Source organism: Podarcis liolepis (genome assembly GCF_965112155.1).
Source record: "Podarcis liolepis genome assembly, chromosome: 2".
Taxonomy (NCBI): domain Eukaryota; kingdom Metazoa; phylum Chordata; class Lepidosauria; order Squamata; family Lacertidae; genus Podarcis; species Podarcis liolepis.
Window position 1 is genome coordinate 31,200,955 of NC_139555.1, and position 25,450 is coordinate 31,226,404.

The 25,450-nt window shown below is 43.0% G+C and overlaps 1 protein-coding gene across 3 annotated transcripts in view; it reads left to right on the top strand.

The window, feature by feature from the left end:
• The window catches only part of DNAH17 (dynein axonemal heavy chain 17), a 96,468-nt gene that overhangs the window by 19,772 nt on the left and 51,246 nt on the right, over positions 1–25,450 (top strand). For 2 of the 3 annotated variants that reach the window (XM_083486967.1, XM_083486968.1), the window contains 27 exons: positions 240–383; positions 1,672–1,854; positions 2,871–3,125; positions 3,846–4,015; positions 5,872–6,094; positions 6,587–6,703; positions 7,999–8,085; positions 8,469–8,621; positions 9,688–9,936; positions 10,035–10,157; positions 11,647–11,994; positions 12,084–12,175; positions 13,166–13,292; positions 13,790–13,942; positions 14,242–14,367; positions 14,782–14,889; positions 15,268–15,399; positions 16,160–16,320; positions 16,420–16,576; positions 17,613–17,717; positions 18,901–19,058; positions 19,735–19,873; positions 20,530–20,757; positions 21,079–21,216; positions 21,461–21,593; positions 22,788–22,915; positions 23,007–23,155. In XM_083486967.1, the coding sequence (XP_083343093.1) occupies positions 240–383; positions 1,672–1,854; positions 2,871–3,125; positions 3,846–4,015; positions 5,872–6,094; positions 6,587–6,703; positions 7,999–8,085; positions 8,469–8,621; positions 9,688–9,936; positions 10,035–10,157; positions 11,647–11,994; positions 12,084–12,175; positions 13,166–13,292; positions 13,790–13,942; positions 14,242–14,367; positions 14,782–14,889; positions 15,268–15,399; positions 16,160–16,320; positions 16,420–16,576; positions 17,613–17,717; positions 18,901–19,058; positions 19,735–19,873; positions 20,530–20,757; positions 21,079–21,216; positions 21,461–21,593; positions 22,788–22,915; positions 23,007–23,155 (4,286 nt within the window). Of the gene's footprint in view, positions 1–239; positions 384–1,671; positions 1,855–2,870; positions 3,126–3,845; positions 4,016–5,871; positions 6,095–6,586; positions 6,704–7,998; positions 8,086–8,468; positions 8,622–9,687; positions 9,937–10,034; positions 10,158–11,646; positions 11,995–12,083; positions 12,176–13,165; positions 13,293–13,789; positions 13,943–14,241; positions 14,368–14,781; positions 14,890–15,267; positions 15,400–16,159; positions 16,321–16,419; positions 16,577–17,612; positions 17,718–18,900; positions 19,059–19,734; positions 19,874–20,529; positions 20,758–21,078; positions 21,217–21,460; positions 21,594–22,787; positions 22,916–23,006; positions 23,156–25,450 lie in introns of those variants that run through there. The other variant, XM_083486969.1, reaches the window with a different exon arrangement.

Consider the following 25,450-nt stretch of genomic DNA (forward strand, 5'->3'; position numbering starts at 1 on the left):
TCATGTATCATGTATTTGACATCTTGACTACCCTAAGGATGGTTTCTCTCAAGTGAATTCCAGATCAACATTCCATCTGGTGGTAGTTCTGACATTATTGGTGTAATTCTGGGAGTTACCCAAATGTTTTATGAGACAACATTAGGCTTTTATCAGCATTAAAGCATACATCATCAGGAGAAGGAATCTCACCTGTCTGTTACAATGCGTATCCCAAGTAATGATTTTTCTGTTTGCAGGAAAATGCAGAATTGTTCAAGGCAGACAAGACAACAAGAATGTGGTCTAATTATGTGGAATTCATAGATGACATGATTTTAGATGGCTACTTTAAGTTTATCCGCAAATCGCTGCAATTTCTGCTCAGCAACATGTCTGCTGATGTACGTTGGTGAGCTTTCTGCGGGGTGGGAGAGTATTTCCTGAAGCACCAATTTATCAGTGGATATCAGTACCACATGCCAGAGCTTTGCCACCACCTTCTGGTTGCTTAATTTCAGAACTAAGTAAATTCAAGCTTTGTGAGCAAAAGAACTAAGGTTTTGCAATAGGAATCAATTAAGCAGGGTGTGTGCATGCAAGCAGTTTTTCTTACTAAGACCCGCTTATTCTGGTATATGTATATTTCTAATTTTTAACTGAGGATTTGGTGGTGGAAGGTAGGAAATTCACAAAAGGTGAAGGGAAGTTTGTATAAATTTTAGGCAAACTCCACTCCCATCCAGAGACATTATGGTTTCTGAGCATGCCTGTATATTATTTGCTAGTAGTGAATGCTGGTGTCAAATAAGTCCACAACTTTTACTAATTACAGATGTAAGCAAGCATTGGGTGTGTATTCTGAAATCAACCAGCCTGCCTGCTTGTTGATGGATATTAGGGGTTGACCACTGTCAACCCCTAGGGTTGAGCACCCTAGGGCCCCATCTGATCACCTGCAGTAAAGCCCTTCAGCCCCCAAGTTGGGCACCTAGACTAAGGTTACCAGATTTTTTTTCAATGAATCCGGGGACACTTACTGTTTGCTATGTGCATGTGAATGCTGAGAAAGCTGTTAATCTGGGGACTGTCTCCGGGGAAACGGGGACATCTGGTAACCTTAATCTAGACAGAAAACACTGCTTCCAGACTCAAGGGGATACCCATTGCCATGGGATGGAGGGCCCCCCACCCTTCTCTCCTTGACTTAAGTATCCAACCCAATGCCTTATCTACCCAAAAGTTGTGGTGATTTCTATGAGGTGGGCAGAAACTGCAGACAGGCCCAATTAGCCTGCAAGGCAAATTCCTCCCTGGCCCTGAATGCAACCACTGGGTAAATCCATAGCAAGGTCCTGCATGGCTAAGCCTGTTTATCTCCAACCAGGTGGCTTATTTAACTGTTAGAACAAAGGGACGGGGAGGGGGAACCCAAAGAAGGCTGCAGTGCCCTCTGCTCATTTTACCTCATAAATCCTGGCTTTCCCTTGCCTGAACCTCGGAGGGCAGTGGAGAACTAGCGCCATAAATTGCTACGTCAGCCGGAAATCCCGTCAGCCGGAAACCCGTGGGGAATGGTAATTGTATACAAAAAGGGCTAGTGGTTGTGGGGAACTGACAGAGCAGTAGTAAACAATACTTTGAACGCAAGAGTGAAGACTGACCAATAAAGAACGCACCGGTACATTTCAGGCTTCTGTAGCCCCTTTGTTTGAAGTGCGCATGGAGCTGTATAAAGATGAATTGAGGTATCGTCCATCTCTGGAAGTGGGAGCAGAAGAAGGTTTTTTCGAACTGGTGGAAAACCTGATGAACGATATCTATGATACAGCTAAGCTGATACCGCGACTGGCAAAAGGGAAGTCCAGCTATAAGGTTGGTCTGGGGCCTCCGCGCAGTGAGGCTTCTGTGGGTGCTAGGTTGACAACACCCAGTTTAAAGAGACATTCAAACCAGGCCAAGGTTTGTAATGGTATATAGGATGAGTGGCTAGCATATACTTCATAAGGAACTCGTAAGCATTGCTTTCAGGTCCCATGTAATGCTCAGTTTAAATATTTTTGTTCACAAGAGAATTCCTGTGAACGTGTCTTGTAATGAAAATGAAACACAGGAACATATGTGTCTGTCTACACGCCCAGAATTCTTAGCTGCCCCAAACTCTTGCCATGCTTGCATCTGACTTCCAAGCAGCTATGTTTCAATGTTCTTTCCATTCTGTAGAAGCCATTTAGGCAAATAAGAGATATATAAATAAAAGAACAAACAAATAAATAAATGCATTTTGTTCCAGAAGAAGCAGATAATTACTGTGAAATAATTACCAATTTTCAGTGGACAGAAAGCAAGCAACGGCCATATTGGTAGGCATGCTTTGGTCCCTCTCTGTTTCCACATTTGACTATAGTTAAATATTTTCTCCATATGCTTGCTAAGGAAAACAATAAAGCAATCTGATTGCATACCCTTAGGACAGGAGGGTTGCAGTTGTCACCCACATATTTCCATTTAGGTTGTAGGCACAATAACTTAAAAAGAAAAATAAAATTAAAAGAAAACTTCAGAATCCGAGGACTCTAGGCAAGCCAGAAAATTTAGTCCTAGAAGGTACAGCTGGGTTGCAGAGTGTGAATTTGACTATTCAGAGTTCCAGGTCACCTGTAAATGCTACAGGGAACATTGGTCAGTCAATGTTTGTGTGAATATGTGAATGTTGTTAAGTTATCTCTTGGCATGGATACTTTGTTCATTTGGAATCTGGTGAATGTAAGATCTAAAGATCTACCTAGTCCAGCATCTTATGTTCCAGCCAAGATGCCAGTGGGAAGCCCATATACTCGGCTTGTTCTTTTGTTTTTGTGACTCCATTAATGATTCCCTGATGCTTTCAGGTTGACCTAGAAGACATGGGAGAGTTGATGGAGATACGAGAGGAGATTGGGAACATTGTGGTCAATGCCATGAAACAAGGTGAAGAATACGAAGATTCATTTGAGAAATATTCGTACCTTTGGATGGATGATCCGCATGAATTCATGCAGCGCTTCCTCACTTTTGGCCACGCTCTAACCACTGAAGAGCTGGAGTCTCACGCAGAGGAGTACTTGCCTCATGTCGCGCCCACCCTTGACCAGTTTCAGCTACAGGTGAGGGTTGGAGTATGTCTATACGTTTCATCCAAATTTATGTGTGTGTTGTGTTGTGTTCTCAATGGCACAAACTCCATCTTTATAACCCTACATCATCCCTCATGCAAGTGAGTAACGTTGGAACATCCCTATTGCTTTCCTGTTTCCTCTTTTCTCCTCCTAGTCCCCATCTTTCCTCAGCAATGCACAAATCTTTGGGCATTTTCACACTAAAGATGAGTAAAATCGCTGTTTTATACATCACCAGTTGGCAAAACTGGCATTGTCAGGAATGCACATAAAATTTATCTTCTACGTTCTTATTACACTTTTTAACAATCGACTCACACCCAGCACAAATAACTTGGGAGAAGCTTAAAGGAGTTCTTATGTGTCCTATGTGTAAGTGGTTTTATCCCCTTCATAGCCCTGTACGCTGCCCCCCCCTTCCTAGTATCTTCACTAGGGGATTGTAAGTCCCCACTCACAGAGCAAAGCAGATTAGGATCCACCTGTCAGGGAGAGACACAAACTCTGAACTCAAAAATTCGAATAAAGTAGGTTTTCCTCTTAGGGCACTCTAGCTCACAACCAGATGGCTACGGAGGGAACCCACACACTCAAATGCCATAGCCCATAGTGGTTCCATCATGATTTCCTTCTGTTCCCGTTACTGATGTGCATGTAGAAATTCTGCATCACAAGCTATCGCATCTCATTGCCCCCTGCTGTTTCTAGATTGACACTTATGAAAAGCTCTATGAAGAAGTGTCCAAGTTTGAGAATACCAGAGTGTTCAACGGTTGGCTGCAAAGTGACTGCCGTCCCTTCAAGCAAGCGCTCCTGAATACCATCAAACGCTGGAGCCTGATGTTCAAACAGCACCTCATCAACCACGTGACCACCAGGTAGGGTGGGGAATAATTTTGTCAGTTTCCAAGCTTTCCATTCCTACAGCCCCTCTCCCTGCATGCACGGTAATCGGCCACAATCAGCCAGTGCTCGGTTTACAAATCTATGAATGCATTCTTTGAATCAGCACCTGTTATACGCAGCCTAAGTATTTTTTGTGTGAAAAAGCACTTCCTTTGTCTTGTATCACCCATCGTAACATCCAGTTTTAGTGGATATGTTAAGAGAGAGGGAGAAAAGTGACTTGAGACCTGCTTTTATAAACCTCTATCAGGTCTCCCAATTACAAAAGCCCTGCTTTGCAACATGAAAGAAAAGGTCAGATCCCAGAGCTGAAGAATCTGGTGTCAAAGGAATCCCAGCTTGGGCAATTAATCATATTGGAATTAGCTTTCTAGACGTGGGTAAAATTTCAGCTGCTGTTGCTTCCATACTGCTCTTCAACCAAGGATCACAGCGTGGTTTACTACATAAAACACTGCATTTGGCTCACAGTTGTGGGATCAATAATATCTCTCTCTCCATACTCATAAGATCTCTAGAGGTCCAGAAAAATTGCAAGAGGGCAAGATGGAAATGGTTAGAAAGTGTTGCTTAAAACTAGGGCTGCCATATTTTGAAGAGCAAAGAAGACACATTTGCAGTTTATTATTTTTATTTTAAATTGTTATTATAAAGCCACACATATACTCCAAAAAAGAATGAGGATCAGAACAAGAAAATATTTTGAATATTCAGCCAACTCAGTGTTTGTTTGTTTTTAATTTGTACCAGAGACTGAAGTAGCTCCACACTTGTAACAGTGATTGCATTCACTGTGAGTGCATTGGTGTTACATTCATGTATGGAGACTTTAACATATAATGATGCATGTTTTACATTCTTGCTTCATGTATTTGCTACTGTTACGAAAGCCACATAAAGTGCAGAGTGAGCCACTCTGATTGGGCTGGCATAGCCAAAAGCTGCCCACCAGCCGGTGAATGAGCAGAACAGTTCCCCCACTCGCCACCGCCACTCTTGAGCCCGAAAAAAGAGGGCTTGGATCAGCCTCGCTTCCCTCCACCCACTGAGCCGGTTAGCCACAGGGCAAGGGCGGCAAAGCCCCAGGCACCCTCCACTTCCAATTACCAGGGCTCCCGGGCATATCCCTCCATGGTTTCCAGCCTCAAGCTCCGTGGATCACGCAACAGGGGAGAAGAACAGCACAGGGACCGAATCGTGTGACAACCAGCTATTGGGCAGCTCTAGTCATGTGAAAGGGGCTAGGCAGCCATTTCCTCTTCAACTCTAACAACAAGAAAGGTTTATATGTGTACAGTGGTACCTTGGGTTACAAACACTTCGGGTTACAAACTCCGCTAACCCGGAAGTAGTACCTCGGGTTGAGAATTTTGCTCCAGGAAGAGAACAGAAATCATGCGCTGGTGGCGCGGTGGCAGCGGGAGGCTCCATTAGCGAAAGCGTGCCTCAGGTTAAGAATGGTTTCGGGTTAAGAACAGACCTCCAGAACAAATTAAGTTCGTAACCCGAGGTACCACTGTATATATTATGTTATGTATATGCATAACCCAGACATTTTGCTATATTTTAAAAACCCACCCAGAAAGAAATTTTAAGGCTGAAAAAGGGTGTGTGTCCGGGAAAAAGAGGGCATATGGAAACTCTAAGTTTATTTATGGTAATTTGGTACCTTCTCAAAGTAGTTAGAAGTTGTTATTCCTCTCCTCTCCCCCCCCCCCCCAGGATGCCATCCTCTTTCCATAATGAGAAAGAACTATCAGAAATAAATCCAATGCTTTGTTCCTTGTACTGTTAAAGTTAACCCCAACTGGAACCTTTTCCATTGCAGCCTTCAGGATCTTTCCACTTTCATGAAAGAAGTCAATGCAGGCTTAACCAAACCTGTGAAGGAAGGGGACTACGATGGGCTTGTGGAAGTGATGGGACACTTGATGAGGGTCAAAGAAAGGCAGGTGGCTACTGACAATATGTTTGAGCCTCTAAAGCAAACCATTGAGTTGCTCAAACTATATGGAGAAGAAATGCCTGAAGAAATCCATATGCAGTTGCACGTGAGTTGTTACAAATGGTTTTCACTCAATACATATTTGTTCATCTTTCATGTTGCCATTTTTTAGTGTGATCCAATGACCTCAGTGCTTTGTAGAAGACTAAATAAATATAGTGGGAAACCAGGCCAGAAATAACACATCAGGAAAGTTCATGGGAATGTATCTGATAAACACAATCTGAAAGTGATCACAATGTTGTCCACGATTGAAGCCATTGTGCATTACAATCTCTTTAATATGATTGATTTCGCTTTGGACGTGCGGCATCATAGCATTTATCCATTATTATTAACAGAGTTGGGGGGGGGATTAAGTTCAGAAGTCTGCACATTTCCTCAGACCCTTACCAAACCAAAGTGTGTTTCCTCCTCCTCATATTCAGATTTCCCCCCTTCTTACCCTTCCTGCATTTGTTTTACCAAGCAAGCCCTCCCCCCCCCCGGCCCCACAGTGCTCTGAGAGGTTTGAGGGTGGTTCTTTGTTTGCTTTTAGGAATTGCCAGAACAATGGAATAACACCAAAAAGCTATCATTCCAAGTCAAGCAGAATGTGGCTCCTCTGCAGGCAAATGAAGTTACCATTATCCGAAGGAAATGCCAACAGTTTGAGGTACCTTTCTCTTGCAGTGCAATGTATTCTCTGCTCAACTGGCATGCTGAGCTCCCCACAGACCAAACATTCAGGGGGACCTGTAGGCCGAAGGCACTGACAGATGGGCTGCCTACCAACCATAGTCTCAATTGGGCAGCTGTCCAGAATGGACAAATCCATTCTCTCAGTTTTCCAGTGTTCAGTTTGCCACGTTTTTGCAACGTTCCATGAAAATTCATCAGTGTTTCAGTGCACATTTCTCCTGATAGGCAAAACTGCATATGAAAATGGGTCTTAACATACACATTTTTGCAAGCAGTTTTCCTTAATACAATGCCTCTTTTTTCTATTTTCTTAATTACCTGCATTTTTATCCCTGTTGTATACATTTTGTACACATTCTTCAGCTGAATTTTGAGAAGTGTGAATTTTGAATGGTAGCTGTGTTTCAGTTTGTGCATTGTTTTGGCAAGTGTGAGTTAACATGCAGCTTAACAGACTTTCCATTTAACAGACTTGCCTCTTCCAGAATCTATTAAGCTTTCAATAAAGTGCCAATACTTCATTTTTCATAATTTCTTCTCCCATTGATCACTGTAATAACATCCATGAAGGAGGGACGGAAGGAATGTCCTCAGAATATTGCATTTTCAGAAAATTTAAGAAACGGTCCCATAGAAGTGTTTAATATTAAATATTCGTAGCATTCAAATTCATTAAGTGTTCCCATTGATATGGAGGAATGTAACACATGAAAATGCAAACCAGGCTGAATATCCTCCCCATCCCTAGCAGCAGCAATAGCTGCTGCCTCCATTTCTAATTCTCTCCAGGGCAGAAACTTAGGTAGTATGTATGGAGGTCCTGGGCTGCCCAGACGACAAGACCCCCTCTCTTGGCCTCACTGATGTGGTCCAAAGGAAAATAAAGCCACATGTTTGGCACCACCTTGGCTGCAGGAGTTGCTGGAAGGAGGCATACCAGATGCCATCCAATTCTGAATCTACTTTGTTGTAAGCTGCTGTGATGTCACAGCATGTAGTGGGCAGTGAGAACTTTTTGAAAAGAGATGAGGTTGTAGCTCATGATTTGCTAGTGTCTTGTCTTGGCCCACAGCCTGTGTCCTATTGTGAATGTTTTGGGCAGAACCCTCTGCTGCTGTTTCTGTAGATGGCGTCATCCAGATTGATCATAATTCTAATCTTAAGCCGCAGCCAACAAACTCCTGCCTTCCAGATGTGATGCTATGCGATCCTGCTTTAACTAGGATATTCTGCTCTCTCTCTTCTCCTCCAAACCCCCACCCCCTCCAGATTAAGCAGCATGAGTTCAGGGAGAAATTCCGAGAAGAGGCACCGTTCACTCATGTTGATCCAGATCCATATAAATCCCTCAATAAGGTAATTTACTGCAAGTCAGGAAAGTCAATATGGGCAATATCTATGCCTTCCTCAAATGCCACCTATTATAGTGTGCTTTTTAGTGCCATAGTAAAATAGCATTTTCAAAAACTGGCTGAGAAATTTGGACTCAGTGGTTTCTCTTTCTTGGGGGCTGCATATGCATGTGGTTGCCAGTGACGAGTAGGGCATATGCCACCAACCATGCGTGAAGGAGACTTCAGTGGAGCAAAAGGTTAATCTAACTTTCCAGGCATGTTAGAGGGCATATCCCAGAAGCACATTGCAACATTACGCTTTCCAGTGCTGTACCCTACTTGTTTGCTCTTTGCGTTCATCTGCCTGCAACTTTGACTAACCCCCTTTCCATTTAATGCTTCCAGCAACAAAGAATGATCACCAATATGGAGAAAGATATGGAAACCCTATCCAAATCTGCAGGCTTGTTTGAGGTGTCTGTCCCAGATTACAAACAGCTGAAGGCCTGCCATAAGGAAGTGCGCTTGCTCAAGGAGCTCTGGGATATGATTGTCTTGGTAAGACTTTGACCTTGTAATCTTAGGAAATGTCAGGTAGGGCAAGTGAAAGAACTCTGCATCCAGAGGTTGAATTCTACCATGAGGAAATGAGAATAATGAGGTCAATACCCCAGCTGCTCTCATTTTTTTTACAGCTGAATTGAATCTTTTGCACCCCATTCGCTGCACTGTGGTTCCGATCTAGATCAGTGCCACCATGACTGCAAATTACTTTGTGGAGGGGGGGTTTCCGTTTAGCGAATGCAATCTCCCCCCACAATGCTGATGGGGGGGGGGGACTCACAACAGGGATCCAATTTGGATTGAGCCTCCTGCACTGACAATTGATAAAAGAAAAAGCTTGCACTCAATGGCAAGCTATATAATAAATGTCACCAGTAGTTTGGCGCAAAGTCTTCATGCTTCCTCATCCAGGGCAGCTCATGTTTAGCTTCCTTTGGAACTGCTTGCCAATTGAGGGAATTGGGAGCATGTAATGAACCCTATGACTGCATTGTGATAATGGAAGAAATGGAGTTGTGGAGCAAAGGACGTTGTTGGCAGATAGGGCAGGAAGTGATTTCCAAGTAGGTTCTGCTCCCAGTACCACTCTGATAATTTCCCCAAGAACAAAGGTAGTAATTCAGTGACTCCTGGGTGTTTTCTGTATTTACTTCTATAGAGCTCGCATGCCGTTGCATTCAAATGCAAGCTTGTTCATGTAGCCCTTAAATAGCATATGGTGAACATGGCAAGGGTACTCCCTTCCTCACAACATATGATCTGACATTTTATGGAGCTTCAGCTTTTTAATTTAGTAAAGTTTACTTCTCCATCTCCAGCACAGAAACACCCACTGCCTTTTGTAGAAAGGAGATGGGATATACTTGCAGTGGATAGAAGTGAGTGGTAGTAAAGGATTTAAAAATAAAATCCATTTCCCCCAACGTCTAGAAAGGTCCTACTATAACAGTTCTGTTCCCCTTTGAGATGCAAGATCTGTTAATGTTTCCAAATAGTTGCATTGTAAATATTCTATTCAGTTAGCGAAAACAGGGAAAACTATGATTCCCCACCCATTCAGGTCAATGAAAGTATTAATGACTGGAAGACAACCAAGTGGAAGGAAATTAATGTCGAGCAAATGGATCTTGATTGCAAGAAATTTGCTAAGGATGTGAGAGCCTTAGACAAGGAAATGAGAGCATGGGATGCTTTTGTGGGACTGGATAACACAGTCAAAAATATGATGACCTCTCTCCGAGCTGTGACTGATCTCCAGAATCCAGCTATTCGAGACAGACATTGGAAAGAACTGATGGAGGCCACACAGGTAACTGATACAGGCTACAGTGAGTGTCTACAATTTTCCATTCATCTGTCTGTCGCCAGCTGATCCGGCTCCGTTTCCAACTTTTACTTCTGTAACAGGTGAGGTTCACCATGTCTGAGGAGACGACGCTTGCAGATCTACTTCAGCTGAATCTTCACAAATTTGAGGATGAAGTTCGCAGTATTGTGGACAAGGCTGTGAAAGAGTCGGGAATGGAAAAGGTACTGCTCTTGCCCTAGCCATTCCATGCCCATCAATCAAATGCAGCTTTCAGATACTTCCTGCTTCTCACTCCTATAAAAATGCTAAAAGATAACGCTTCATTTCCTACATTTGGAAGTAGATCTGAGATAGGCTTCTCTGACTTTAACATTACAGTGGTACCTTGGGTTACATAAGCTTCAGGTTACATATGCTTCAGGTTATAGACTCCGCTAACCCAGAAGTAGTGCTTCAGGTTAAGAACTTTGCTTCAGGATAAGAACAGAAATCGTGCTTCGGTGGCATGGCGGCAGCAAGAGGCCCCATTAGCTAAAGTGGTGCTTCAAGTTAAGAACAGTTTCAGGTTAAGAACAGACCTCCGGAACGAATTAAGTACTTAACCCGAGGTACCACTGTATTATTCCTGATAATATTGTGCACAGGTGAAACACATGGAAGTTTTAAGTTTCTTACTTCCTCCTTTTATATACTGCATTTCCTCTTCGAAATAGACGTGCATAAAATTTGATAAGGCTGCACATGCCTTATCATCAGTTTGTTCATCCATGTCTTGGGTGGTGAACCATTTTCAGCCAAAAAGCCACATCTCTTTGTGAGCACCATTTCAGTGTTGACATGGCAGTGGTAACTGAAGCCAGAGGCAAAAGCAGGGAGAGCAATGGGTGTGACTGTTACACTCCAGCCACATGAGTCTACTGACTGGGATCAGAGAGTGGAACCACCATATTCCAATGCTTAAAGAACCACACTGTCTTCTGGTTCTTTTAGTGCTCACCTCTAAAGCCCTATGCAGCTCAAGGCCTGGGTACCTGAAGGAGCAACACCTGCCAAGGTCATTCATGGAGGTTTTCCTTCCTTTGCCATCTGAGGAGAGGCAGATGGTGACCAGGGAGAGAGATTTCTCAGTGGTGGGCCCCCGCTTAAGGAATTCCCTCTCTAGAAAGGCTCACTTGGTGCTTACTCTGTTATCTTTTGGCATAGGGCAAATCCTTTTTCTTTTTTCTTATTTTTTTGTTCTACGTCTTAACTGGTTGCAACGGCTGCTCTGTTGCTATTTTTACTATGATATTATTATGACTGATTTTTGATTTGCTGTATTTTGTGTATTTTAGTGTTTAAGTCTTTTATGAGTTCCCCCCTCCCTCAGAGCCGTTTGACTGACAGATGTTATAGTATAGTTTGACAAAGCCCGTAATGTGCTGAATTTTGCAGTATGTGGCAGGATTATAGACTGTTGGGGTTTTTTTAATAACAAAATTATGTGTTCTGCCTCCACGGTCGGAAGCAGTACCATTAATTGGCAGTGGAACATGCTCCTTCAGAGTATATTAACCCTTAAGAAGTGCTAAAGTAGTTTCAGAAAGGGAGAGTGAACAATACCATCATAGTGCCTCTTCACTAATTCTTGGAATTTCATGGACATTTTGCAAGTTTTTAGTTTGAAATCTTATCAGGTTAAAAATCTTTCCTGGCTGCTTTTGTTTGAAGGTATTGAAGGCTCTTGATAGTACCTGGTCAACTATGCAATTTGAACATGAGCCCCACCATAGAACTGGGACCATGATGCTCAAGTCTGATGAGGCACTGGTAGAGACCCTTGAAGAAAATCAAGTGCAACTCCAGACCCTGATGACTTCAAAGTATTTAGCACATTTCCTTCAGGAGGTCTCCAGCTGGCAGCAGAAATTATCTACAGCTGACTCTGTGATAAGCATCTGGTTTGAAGTCCAGAGAACCTGGAGCCACCTAGAAAGCATTTTCATTGGCTCAGAGGACATTCGCAATCAGCTCCCAGAGGACTCCAAGCGCTTTGATACCATTGACAAGGATTTTAAGGTGGGCATGGCCCTTTACCTGCCCTAATTTTCACATGCAAAAACGACAAAAACTGGAGCAGCTGACAAGTCCATCCTCTTTTCTTGCAGGAATTAATGGCTAATGCAGTAAAAACCCCGAATGTGGTTGAAGCAACAAATAAACCAGGTCTCTATGACAAACTAGAGTCCTTGCAAAAAAGGTAAGGAAGGCATTATTTTCCTGCTTGATTTTGTCAAGTGTAAGCAGCTGGCTGGCTGGATTTACTTACTGAGAGAAGAAGCAAATCACAGGCTGCATAAGTTCAGTTATTTAGGACAGGGTTCTGGTTGCAGTTTCTTGAATTAAGAGGTCTTTTAATTTTAGGCCCAGAAAAACAGTTGCACATGCCTGTTTATCAGTGGTTTGTTTTAAATGGCAGCAGGACTGGCCCTAACATTGGACAGAGTGCGGCAGTTGCCTCAGGCAGCCAAGTAATGTGTTACTTAATTTGCATTTTGATTTTTACTTCCAGAGATGAAACTTGTGTGCTATGCACCATGAAGTGCTAGGGAATAGCATTTATTGCTGTGCTTTAGACAGTATCTCTCAGGCTTGCACTGAATGGCAGCCCTGCCATGGTGCAACCATTATTCGGAACTGAAGAGAAACAGAACAGGCACCATGACTACCATTTTCAAAGGAGGTGAAATCTGCATGTAGCAAACACCTAAGCTGGGATCTGGAATCCAATAGCAGCTCACCCTTCATACCCTGACACCTTTTCTGCCTGGGTCTCGACTGCTTTCCATGGTATCTCCTGGCATCTATAATGACCCAGGTGTAATAAGCTGCTTTAACACTTGGACTGAGCATGTATTCCTTTCAATTAGAAGTGTTCAGATGTCAGTCAAATGATGAGGATTAAAGAGGCTTTGAAAATGGCCTGTGGTAGCGAACATAGAAAGCATAATGTGAATGCCAGGTTTTATAACTTCCCTTGATATGACATCTGAAGCATCTCAGTGGAGCAGTGCAAAGCACCATTTGCTCCCAGTTTAGAGTGCTTTCGTTGTTTGTTTGTATAGACATAGAACTGTCTAGTTAGTTAGTGATATTACTGAGCATCATGTACAGCAATCACACTGTGCAGCTAATGATGATAAACACAACGCTTCTCCCACACTCTCTTGTCCACCTTGCCTTTTATTAGCTTGGCACTCTGTGAAAAGGCTTTGGCTGAATACCTGGAAACAAAGAGACTGGCTTTCCCCAGATTTTACTTTGTATCCTCTGCCGACCTGCTGGATATTTTGTCCAATGGCAACGACCCCGTTGAGGTAGGATATACATTCATGGAATGCTTGGACTTTCTTAAGAATTAAAAAAAATGGGGCCTTGAATCCCAGAGCTTTTACTAGAAATCCGACTTCATCCGAGGCTAAATCACAGATAACTTGGACCTGTATTCAGTGGGACCTGATCGGCATCTGGGGAGAGGGGCTGCAAACCCAGTGAGATTTGCACATCTTTGGCATGCAGCAGATCCCAGGTTCAGCCACAATGTCTCCAGTTTAAAAAGGTTTTTGGGTAGTGGGCTGGGAAAGGCCTTGGGGAGCTATTGGCAGTCACAATAGTGGCCTGGCTGGAGTATAGGAGATCCTATGTAGCACAGATATTTTAGATTGTTCAGTGCCCATTTCCTTTAGGCTTTCTAAAACGGCTTTCTTTTTAGAAACATTGCTCATATATCTTCATTAGTCCTCTTCTCCCACCGCTTCTATTTCTATATTTCTAAACTTTGTATCCTAACAATACCGCAATCATCTTCTTGAAGGTATCCCGTCACTTGTCCAAGCTATTTGATAGTATGGCCAAGCTGAAATTCAAATTGGATGCAAAAGAGCAGCCTCTGAAGGTTGGCTTGGGAATGTACAGCAAAGAAGACGAGTATGTTGATTTTGACAAGGAGTGTGACTGTTCTGGACAGGTTGGTGGATATTATTTTAAATTCACTATTGGTCATGTAAACAGAGAACCAGTGTGGTCTGGTGGTTAGAGTTTTTTACTGGGACCTGGGAGACACGGGTTCAAATCCCAACTCAGCCGTGAAGCTCTCTGGGTGACTTTGGGCCAGTCACTGCCTCTCAGCCTAAACCTAACCTCACAAGGTTGCCGTGAGGGGGAGAACCATGTTCATCACCTTGAACTCCTTGGAGAGGAAAAAAGGTGGGATATAAATGAAATAAGTAAAGGAAAATAAATAACCATGAGAGTTTTGCTCCCTAGGTGGAGGTTTGGCTAAACCGAGTGCTGGAGAGAATGCAGAGCACGTTGCGCAAAGAGATTTCTGAAGCTGTGGTGACTTATGAGGAAAAGCCAAGAGAGCAATGGCTATTTGATTACCCGGCACAGGTAAGCAAAAAGGCTAGAGTCAAAATGCAATGTTTTATATGTTTAACCTGTGAAGGGCAAAGAAAAGAGGAACAGAAACAGATGTTCATTTTAATAAGGAGTAAATATAACCAGAGGATCAAAGTGGAGCCGTTCAGCATGCTTGTAGGATTAGGCCTTTATAAAGTCTAGTAGACAGTGTAGTACCCCTGAGATGTTGTGGACTACAATTCCTATCAGGCTTCTGCCAGCATGACCAGTGGTCAAGGATGCCCAGGGGTCAGCTGGAAGGCACCGTATGACCAGTTCTTTTCTAGTCACTCATCCCACCAGAGCTGCACATTTGGGGGTCAAGGGGCAGAGCCTGAATTAAGGACAGTTCTGGCATTTCACCTGGCTTCACCATCTCATAGGACTCTTTGGCTGTTGTTGCAGATTGCTTTAACATGTACCCAGATCTGGTGGACAACGGAGGTTGGCATTGCCTTTTCACGACTGGAGGAAGGCTATGAAAACGCTATTAAAGATTACAATAAGAAGCAGGTACATATCAGCAGCCCCCTCTGATTTTGTCAGACTGTGTTCAGATTTGCAGTGGCAAATTCTTCAGCAGAATAGTAGGCAGTTTTTTGTGTCTACAACATATCACACAGATGTCATCTCAAGCTCTGTCACTGAATGCAACCACTGGAGGAGGAAGGGGGTGCGGTGGGTGTGGCCTGCCTTGCCCCAGGTGTCATCCCTGAGGGGGATGACATCACTGCCCCGCCCCCAGGTGTCAGAGCAGCTAGCTCCGCCTCTGAATGCAACTTCCAGTTTTGTGTGGGGGTTTTTTTAGACGAGTAGGTGCAGCAAGCCTCTAGGTCTCATGGTTGTTAAAGATTGGAAACCGCTTAAATATGTTTATTTTTCTTTCCCCAGATTAACCAGCTAAACACATTAATTACACTACTCATTGGGAACTTAACCCCAGGAGACCGAATGAAGATTATGACAATCTGTACCATTGATGTCCATGCCAGAGATGTCATTGCCAAAATGATTTTAGCAAAGGTATATGCAGTAAAGACTGTGAAATAGTACTTTGCTTTTTGGAAGCACACATTTTCTTAGAATCTTCTCAAGCCAATTTCACATAGCAACGTGGTTCTCTTCACTCATTCTTCAACCATCCTTTACTTAGTGAAAGCTAAGGACTAGCCCTGTATCACTTTCAATGAATAAGATTTTCAAAAATGCAAACTTAAGTCCTATCAAGACTCCCCCCAAAAGTATTAAATAGTCAATCCACTATGTCCACTTTGGGGGAGTTACTACATTTTAGTTATTAAAGAATATATTATTCATATATCGAAGACCCTGAAGAAGTCCTTTTTGGCTGAAATGCATTGGGCTTCTGATAAATATTTATCAGCATACAGAGGTGTGGTCTCTCTTTCTGGTGGTCTGTTGGGGGGTAAATAATCTCTATAGGCTCTGAAGTAGAAGGCCATTCAGTCTGCGCTTATGTCTAGAAAGTTGCCAAAGGAACTAAGTATGAGGTCTCTGTGGCGCAACGAGTCAGTGCGCCTGGCTGTTAAGCAGAAGGTTGGTGGTTCAAGCCCACCCAGGGACGGCTGTGGGTAGGATTCCTACACTGCAGGGGGTTGGAGCTGATGATCTTTGGGGTCCCTTCCAACTCTACAGTTCTGTGGTTCTATAAAATGTTAAGCCATTATGAGCCTCCTACACATAAAAGCTTATGTGGATAGAAAAGGAGATAAGCAGGAACCACTGGAAATTTACTTCTTATGGTTTCGCATTTGGGTTGCAGGTGGAAAGCTCCCAGGCCTTTACCTGGCAGTCTCAACTTAGGCATCGTTGGGATGATGAAAAGGGACACTGCTATGCCAATATATGTGACGCTCAGCTCCAATATTCCTATGAGTACCTTGGCAACACTCCACGGCTGGTGATCACACCACTCACTGACCGGTATGAGCTGCTTAGCTTGGAAAGCCTTCAGCCTGGCCCAACGTATGTTCTTAGGGCATGCGCTAACTAGGATGATGCCAAATGTCTATCTTTTTGCAGGTGTTACATCACCCTGACACAGTCCCTCCACTTGATCATGGGAGGAGCTCCTGCAGGCCCTGCTGGCACAGGGAAGACAGAGACCACCAAAGACTTGGGAAGGGCAGTGGGGATCATGGTGTACGTCTTCAACTGCTCTGAGCAAATGGACTATAAGGTAAAGATCTAGCCAGTAAAAGTAACAGTGGGTCATATCTGAGTCCCTAATTCAGACAAAAAGCACCCGAAGTCAGGAGTGTGAGGTAAACAGCAATCCATTCAGAGGTATAATTACAGAACGCTCTACTTTCCTAGTATTTTGTGTACCTGCAGGGACATCTGTTATTTTTAAAAAACATTGTACCTTTTTCTAACACATTACAGCTCTGTAGAATAAAATGGGCACTGTAAAACACTGAGGTGCTCTTCTGCTGGTTCCCTCACTGTGAGAGGTGAAGTTACAGGAAACCAAGCAGAGGGCCTTCTCGGTAGTGGCACCCTCCCTGTGGAACACCCTCCTATCAGGTGTCAAGGAGTTAAAGAACTACACAACTTTTAAGACATCTGAAGGCAGGCCTGTTGTGGGAGGTTTTTAATGCGTGATGTTTTTATTATGTTTTAGATATGCTGTAAGCCTCCCAGAGTGGCTGGAGAAATTTATACCCAGTAGGGCAGGGTATAAATAATAACAAATTCATGGTTATGATTATTATTTATTACAGACACAGATCTACATTTTGTTTCAAGTACAATCATACTTTGGAAGTCAAACAGAATCTGTTCTGGAAGTCCATTTGACTTCTAAAGCATTCAAAAACCAAAGTGCAGCTTCTGATTGGCTGCAGGAAGCTCCTGCAGCCAATTGGAAGCCATGGAAGCCCCGTCAGACATTCGGCTTCCAAAAGAACGTTCAAAAACCGGAACAGTTGCCTCCAGGCTTGGATTGTTTGGGAGCCAAAACTTTCAAGAACTAAGCTGTTCGAAAACTAAGATCCAACTGTATACCTTATTATATCGCTAAAAGCTTCCTAGAAAACAACAGGCTGCTTGTTCCTTCCAGCACTTCCTCTCTTCCCACCCATCTGTTCTTGTGCTACAATGTGTTTTCCTGTGTTTTAAAATATAGCAAAACAATACATAAACAGGATATATTAACTAGTTAATTGATTGAATGTGATGGTCCACAAACAAATGCCTGTGCCTTTCCTTTCTAGTCCTGCGGAAATATTTACAAAGGATTGTCCCAGACAGGTGCGTGGGGATGTTTTGATGAATTCAATCGGATTTCGGTGGAAGTCTTGTCTGTAATTGCTGTACAGGTAAAGATTCTCCTTAGGTTTCCTTTCATTGTGTGCAAATCGCCTGGATTTCATAGTCCTTCCAGCTTTATTGCTGCAGTCAAATGCTGGCCATTCATCTCTAGGATCAATACAAGTCCCTTGGGAATGATAGGCTGTAAGGAGGAGGTAGCTATTTCTATTCTGTCTTTGGTTTGCCACAATCAGCACTTTTCCATTCCTCTGCAGTTCAGTGTCCACTAAAACCTACGCCATTTGTCTCACTATCTGCTATGACTGAAACTTACATAATGCAATGTAATGGGATGTAATGAAATGTAATTAATTTAACTTATTAAATTCTGCTGCGGCCCAATGGATTGGCTGTTGTAGGTGACAGTTGAGGGAGAACCCTGATGCCATCAGTGTCACATCTGCAACCAGCCAGATTTAGCATTCTGGTAACATTATGAGGTCGGGACACAGGTGGCGCTGTGGGTTAAACCACAGAGCCTAGGGCTTGCCGATCAGAAGGTCGGCGGTTCGAATCCCCACGATGGGGTGAGCTCCCGTTGCTCGGTCCCTGCTCCTGCCCACCTAGCAGTTCAAAAGCACGTCAAAGTGCAAGTAGATAAATAGGTACCGCTCCAGCGGGAAGGTAAACGGCGTTTCGGTATGCTGCTCTGGTTCGCCAGAAGCGGCTTAGTCATGCTGGCCACATGACCCGGAAGCTGTCTGCAGACAAATGCCAGCTCCCTCGACCAATAAAGCGAGATGAGCGCTGCAACCCCAGAGTCATCCGCAACTGGACCTAATAGTCGGGGGTACCTTTACCTTTACCTTTACCTTTAACATTATGAGGTCAGTTCAGAGTGAGGAAATACTCCCCTCATTCTGTATGAGTAAATTTGCCAGTCAATGAAGCTGGGCCCCACAAAATTGCGTCAAGGAGGAGAGCAATCTGTAGCTTGCAAAAGCTTGTGCAGAAGGCCTCCCACTCTTCGCACGTCATTTTAAGTCATGCCTAGTTTGTTGAGTATCCTGGAACTTGGCTAGCTCAAGTGTGCAATTATTTCCTAGCTCTTGATGCATCCTACATGCCTTTAGGTTTCATTGGTTATGGAAAAACTTGTTAATATGTCTGCATTTATCTTCAGCACCATATTCTATTATCTTACTGAAGACCTCATAGGAACAACTCTTAACACTTTGTTTTACTTGAAAGGTTAAATGTGTTCAGGATGCCATAAGAGCCAAAAAGAAGGTTTTCAACTTCCTTGGAGAGACCATTTCTCTTATTCCAACCGTTGGAATGTTTATTACTATGAATCCTGGATATGCTGGCCGTACTGAGCTGCCTGAAAATTTGAAAGCTTTGTTCAGGTACTAACATGGAGCCACTATTCTGGGGGAAATGAACTGACAAGGGATTATCACAATAATGTATGAGCTGGCCAGATTCCTTGGGCAGCAGAGTTGGGATGCCTCTGCCCAGCCAGCCAGCCAGCCTCCCTCCTTCCCTCCCTGGGCTCCTAATACCTTTGCTGTCTCCTGCCTGAGAAAGGGGCAGGCACTTGCTTCATTCTTCCCGCACCCATCACTTCTGGCCAAGTTCCAGGCCCATGCTTCTTTCTTGCATGCCTCACTTCCCCCACCTCCATTGCCATTTTGCCACAGTCATGTAATGTGTCACTCTGCCCAGAGAAGTAATGTGGGAGTAGTAGCGCCAATGAGATTTATTGAGCTATTGAGGATAGGGGCACGTGAAGGATACCATGAATAGATTTGGAAAGCGTGTTGAGAGAAGAGAGAGTTACTCTTTTGCACAGGCTTGGATCGCCAACATGGAAGCTCTCGGGAGTCAGAGCAGATTATACAGTGTGTAAAACAGTGGAAACAAAACGAGACCGAGTGTAAGTGGGAAATGAATGTGGGTGTTTGAAATTAATCATATCTGACATTTGCACTGAATATTCACTGCAGCCTAAAGGAAAGATTGACTGTTGTCTCTGCAGCGTAATCGCACCAGATGTTAATTGTCTCATTTCTCTCTTTTCAGGCCCTGTGCGATGGTTGTTCCTGATTTCGAGCTTATCTGTGAAATCATGCTTGTTGCTGAAGGTTTCATTGAAGCCAGGCTTCTAGCTAGGAAGTTTATTACTCTCTACACACTGTGTAAGGAGCTGCTTTCAAAGCAGGTAATTGAAAATTGTTCACCAAGCCTGTTTGACACTAGTTTTTTTAGTGCAGTGAAGAGTTTGCAAGAATATGCTGACAGGGCTTTTTAAATTTTTTTACTTAAAAGTGGTTGTATTCCACCCCAAACTTCATCCTGTCATAGAAAATCAGCAGGGCTATACAGAGGTAGAATACAGTCATACCTCAGGTTGAATATGCTTCATGTTGAGCGCGTTCGAGTTGCGCTTCACAGCAACCTTGAAGTTACGGAGTGCGTTACTTCCGGGTTTTGCCGCTTGCGCATGTGCAGATGCTCAAAATGACATCATGCACAGAAGCAGTGAAAAGCGACCCACCCGCAGGCAGATGTGCCATTGCTAGTTACGTTTGCTTCTGGATACGAATGGGGCTCCGGAACGGATCCCGTTTGCATCCCGAGGTACCACTGTATTGGAATGTCAAAAAATGGCTGCCTCTCACCACTCACCTCCAGAAGTGAGCCCAAAACCTTATGGCTATGGTAACAAAGGGTGCCCGTGCTACTGTACCCACCTCAGAGGAACATAAACAACTTTCCTTGCCTTCTTTGAAAGTAGAGGGATGCCTTTCCTGACTTGTTGTAAGCGATGTCCTTCTGTTTACGTGCAATGCGAAGTTGTTGCCATATGTCTGACAGGATCACTATGACTGGGGTTTGAGAGCTATCAAGTCTGTGCTAGTGGTGGCTGGTTCACTCAAGAGAGGAGACCCAGGACGGGCAGAAGACCAGGTTCTCATGAGAGCTTTGCGAGACTTTAACATCCCCAAGATTGTGACGGATGACTTGCCTGTCTTCATGGGACTCATCGGAGACCTTTTCCCAGCGCTGGATGTGCCTAGGAAGCGTGATCTAAACTTTGAAAAGGTGAATCTGCTTTAGTTGGCTGTGAAGTAGTATAATTAAGAGATTTGAATGGCCTCTTTTGTGTGTGTGACTTCATTGGGGGAAACCCTGTTGCCATGGAGACCTCTGGAAAAGAGCCCTGCTCAGAAAGCTTTTGGTGATTTGTTCATTTTCCTGTTTGGACACCTGGGATTGTATCCGCGCAATAATCCCATCATTTATAGCAGATCACTGCTTCAGTGCTGTACCAGCCCTGGGACTGAGGAATGAGCCCCCGAACAAGAATTATACCCCCTAGTACACTGGGGCTTGGACTTGTAAACACATTTCTTGTCTTCTCAGATAATTAAACAGTCCGTTGTGGAGCTCAAGCTACAACCTGAGGAGAGTTTTGTGCTGAAGGTGGTACAGCTGGAAGAGTTACTCCAAGTTCGGCATTCTGTGTTTGTGATTGGAAATGCAGGCTGTGGCAAATCTCAGGTAGGAGCTATGAGCCTACAGTTAGGGCTCTATCATTAGGGAGTCCTTTCCAAAACATCATGATAATTAGCAAGCGACTCATTGTTCAAGTGATCCACAGCCCCGAAGAGTAGAAAAATAGCTTTGTGAGATACATTAAACTGGAACAAAAGGTACAGTTTGGGGGTGGTTGTGTTTTGATATTCTCTGACGGTTACAGAAGCAGTCGGAAGCTCCATCCCAGTCTTTGCCTTTCTCCTGACAGGTTCTGAAATCTCTGAATAAAACTTACCAACTGATGAAAAGAAAACCTGTAGCTATTGACCTTGACCCTAAAGCTGTAACCTGTGATGAACTATTTGGAATCATTAATCCTGCTACCAGAGAATGGAAAGATGGTAGGAAATAATCCCAGAAATAATGAGTAGTATAAATCTCCAGATACACAAAAAGGAGAAACATTATACCTTAGGGCTGTATCCTAGAAGCGGGAAGTTTCAATTCCAAGATTTTCTTCTCAGAAGACAAAACCCAAACCCTACCTTGACAGCATTGTCAAAATTTTGCTTCCACATGAGATTTCTGCTGAAACTAATCAGATTTTTTACATTTTCTTTCCAGCACTGATCCTTTTCCAGACCCAATAGGTTCTTTTTTCAGCATGGGGTAATGGCTGGGCACCAGGACTGACCTGGTGCATTTTTAATTAGTGATGTTGTTCAAATTTTTGACATTTAAAAGTGCTTCCGTATGAAAATATGAGTTGTAAATTGCTTTTGATCTCCCACCCCTAGCCCCATGGTTGTTTGTGCCAGTTTCAGCAGAGCAAATCCCAAGAAATATTTTTTTTCAAAATGTACTTATTCTGAAATCCCCTTAAACTGGTTTGACATACAATTACCCAAAACAAGGAAGTTGCCAGTGATTCTACATCAGAATTTCTGCTTCTAATTAGGCTCCCAGGTTTCCTCTAGTTATTCAGAGTCATGAGATTTGATATTCTCTAAGGTGAACGCCATATAAATTGGGTCCCTCTAGACCAGGGATGGGGAGCCTGTCTCTCTTCCAGATGTTGCAGAACAACCCCTATTTGCCCCTGCCAGCTTGGAAGAGTGACATGGAAGAGTCACAGGCTTCTGTGATGAACTATCATATCTGTAATAATAATATATTTATACCCCACCTGTCTGACTGGGTTTCCCCAGCCACTCTGGGTGGCTTCCAACAGAAAATTAAAAACAATAAAACATCAAACATTAAAAACTTCCCTAAACAGGGCTGCCTTCAGATGTCTTCTAAAAGTCAGGTAGTTGTTTATTTCCTTGACATCTGCTGGGAGGGCGTTCCACAGGGCAGGCGCCACTACTGAGAAGGCCCTGCTTGGTTCCCTGTATCCTCACTTCTCGCAGTGAGGGAACCACCAGAAGGCCCTCGGAGCTGGACCTCAGTGTCCAGGCTGAACGATGGGAGTGGAGACACTCCTTCAGGTATACTGGACCGATGTTATATACAAACAATATTTAGAAGCTGTACTTCTCAAATGATTTCTCTACGTCAAAAGTTCAGTGTGAATTTCTCTGTGTTCCTCGTAGGCTTGTTTTCAACAATCATGCGTGATCTCGCTAATATAACTCATCGTGGACCAAAATGGATCGTTCTGGATGGGGATATCGATCCGATGTGGATTGAGTCTTTGAATACGGTTATGGATGACAACAAGGTCAGTACAGGAAGTCAGAGATAAAATTGTTGGTTTCCACATCAGCAAGATGAAGAAGTAGTCACACCATCCTTGTTTCTCTCCCTCCTAGGTGCTCACCCTAGCAAGCAATGAGCGAATCCCACTAAATCCCACCATGAGGCTTGTGTTTGAGATCAGCCACCTAAGAACAGCAACACCTGCCACAGTGTCCAGAGCAGGAATCTTGTACATTAACCCTGCTGACCTTGGCTGGAATCCGTGAGTTTGAGTTCCCTTTTGAGTATATGAGTGTCTTCCCTTGCAGCAAAAGCAAGTTTCTTCATGGCATACAGAGGAAAAGCTTTCATCCCTTGATGCATTCATTTATTTACTTTGAAATATTTCTAAGGCACTTCATATATTATTTTTAAAAATATAAGGTGCATAAAACAGTGCACATTAACATAAAAGCACCCTAAAAACAATATTATAACCATACATAAATCCAATGGTGCAGGGTCTAGATCTCTTTTTTTATATATATAAATATTTTTTATTAGATTTTCCATAAAAAAAACATTTTTACAAAATTATACATCCATTTTTAACTTAAACCCTTTTTTTCCAGAACTTCCCTCAGCTTGTCTGATAATTTTCCATTTATTTTTTTATCCTCGTCTCACGTTTCCCAATATTATATTGCACTCAGATACTCTTAATCACATCATATTTTTTAAACAATATTTCTAACAGTAATTTCACAGAGCTTCTTGAAAGCCAACGAACGTTATTTGCTCATCACAGAAATTCTTGATATACTCTGTAAATTTCTTCCAGTCCTCAGAGAATCTCTGGTCACATTGGTTCCTAATTCTCCCTGTCAATCTGTCCATTTCTGCGTATTCCATCAGTTTCATCCTCCATTCTTCTTTCGTGGGCATCTCTTCCTGTTTCCATTTCTGTGCCAGCAAAATTCTGGCTGCTGTTACTGCATACAAAACTAATTTCACATCTTTTTTACTAATTTCATTATCCAGTATTCCCAATAAGAGAGCTTCTGGTTTTTTAACAAAAGTATATTTCAACATTTTCTTTAACTCATTATAGATCATCTCCCAGAAGCTTTTTACCTTCTTACATTCCCACCACATATGGTAAAATGTTCCTTCTGTCTCCTTACACTTCCAATATTTATTACACACTTTATACATTTTACCCAGTTTTACTGGTGTTATATACCATCTATATAACATCTTCATAACATTTTCCTTAATCGTTGTACAAGCTGTAAACTTTAACCCATCCTTCCATAATTTAGTCCATTTCTCAAATTCAATATTATATCCGAAATCTCTAGCCCAACTAATCATTACAGATTTAACCTCTTCGTCCACAGTATTCCATTCCAACAATATTTTATACATTTTAGATAAAATTTTCACTTCATTGTTTAAGATTTCTTGTTGAAATCTAGATTCTTTTTCAGAATATCCCCTCTCTAAAAACTCTTTTTTAAACATTTCATTTAGCTGAAAATAATGCAGCCAATCCTTAACATATTCTTTTACTTCTTCATATGGTTTCAATTTCCACTTATTTCCTTCCTTTTTTAATAGTTTCTCATATGTTATCCATCTCCCGCTCATATTTATCTTTTTAATACTCATAACCTCTAATGGTGATAACCAATGTGGAATCTTTGGTTCTAATACATTTTTATACCTGTTCCAAACTCCAATCAAAGATCCTCTAAAGATGTGGTTTTCAAACCCTTTATGTAGTCTTTTTTTATCATACCATAAGGCTATGATAATAGATTCGGTTGGCACGCGTATTTATGGTATTTATGGTGCAGGGTCTAGATCTCATGGATCAGGGGCAGCCTGCGCAAAGAGATGTACAAGACTTCTGTAGTAAATAATTGATGGTGCATATCTATGTTTTGACATAGATGTGACTGTGTTTAATGAAGGTGGATGAGAGAAATCAAGTTCCAGTGGTAGCTTCTTGTTAAACATCGTCGTCTTCTTTGGCGATCACTCGTAGCCAAGTAAGATTGTCTTCCAGTAAACACGGTTTTAACAATGAGTCCATAAGTGACTGTGGAGGCCAATTCTGGATCCACACGTCCTTCCACAGTGGAGACATAGGTTCCCGGGTGGGAGTTGATCACGGTGTAGATTTGCCAAGCGTGCCTTCCTCTTAGCACGTTTCTCCCTTGCGTCCTGAGTTTGAGTGTCTTCAAAGTCCATGACACCTTTGGTAAAGGCTGTTCTCCAACTGGAGCGCTCGCAGGCCAGTGTTTCCCAGTTGTCGGTGTTTATGCTACATTTTTAAAGATTTGCCTTGAGACAGTCTTTAAACCTCTTGGGAATTTGAATCTTTCTTCCCCTAGCTGGCCCCGCCTCTCTGCGGGGCTGATTGGTTAACTGAGGTTTGGTGGGAATCTCCAATGACTAGCGCAGGGAGACAGGCCAGCCAAACTAACTGGTGGGTCCCACTGTAAAGGGCACCCACAAAGGAAGGTGTGAGCACTCATTATTAACCAGACTCATCCCCCCTCCACTAGGTTCC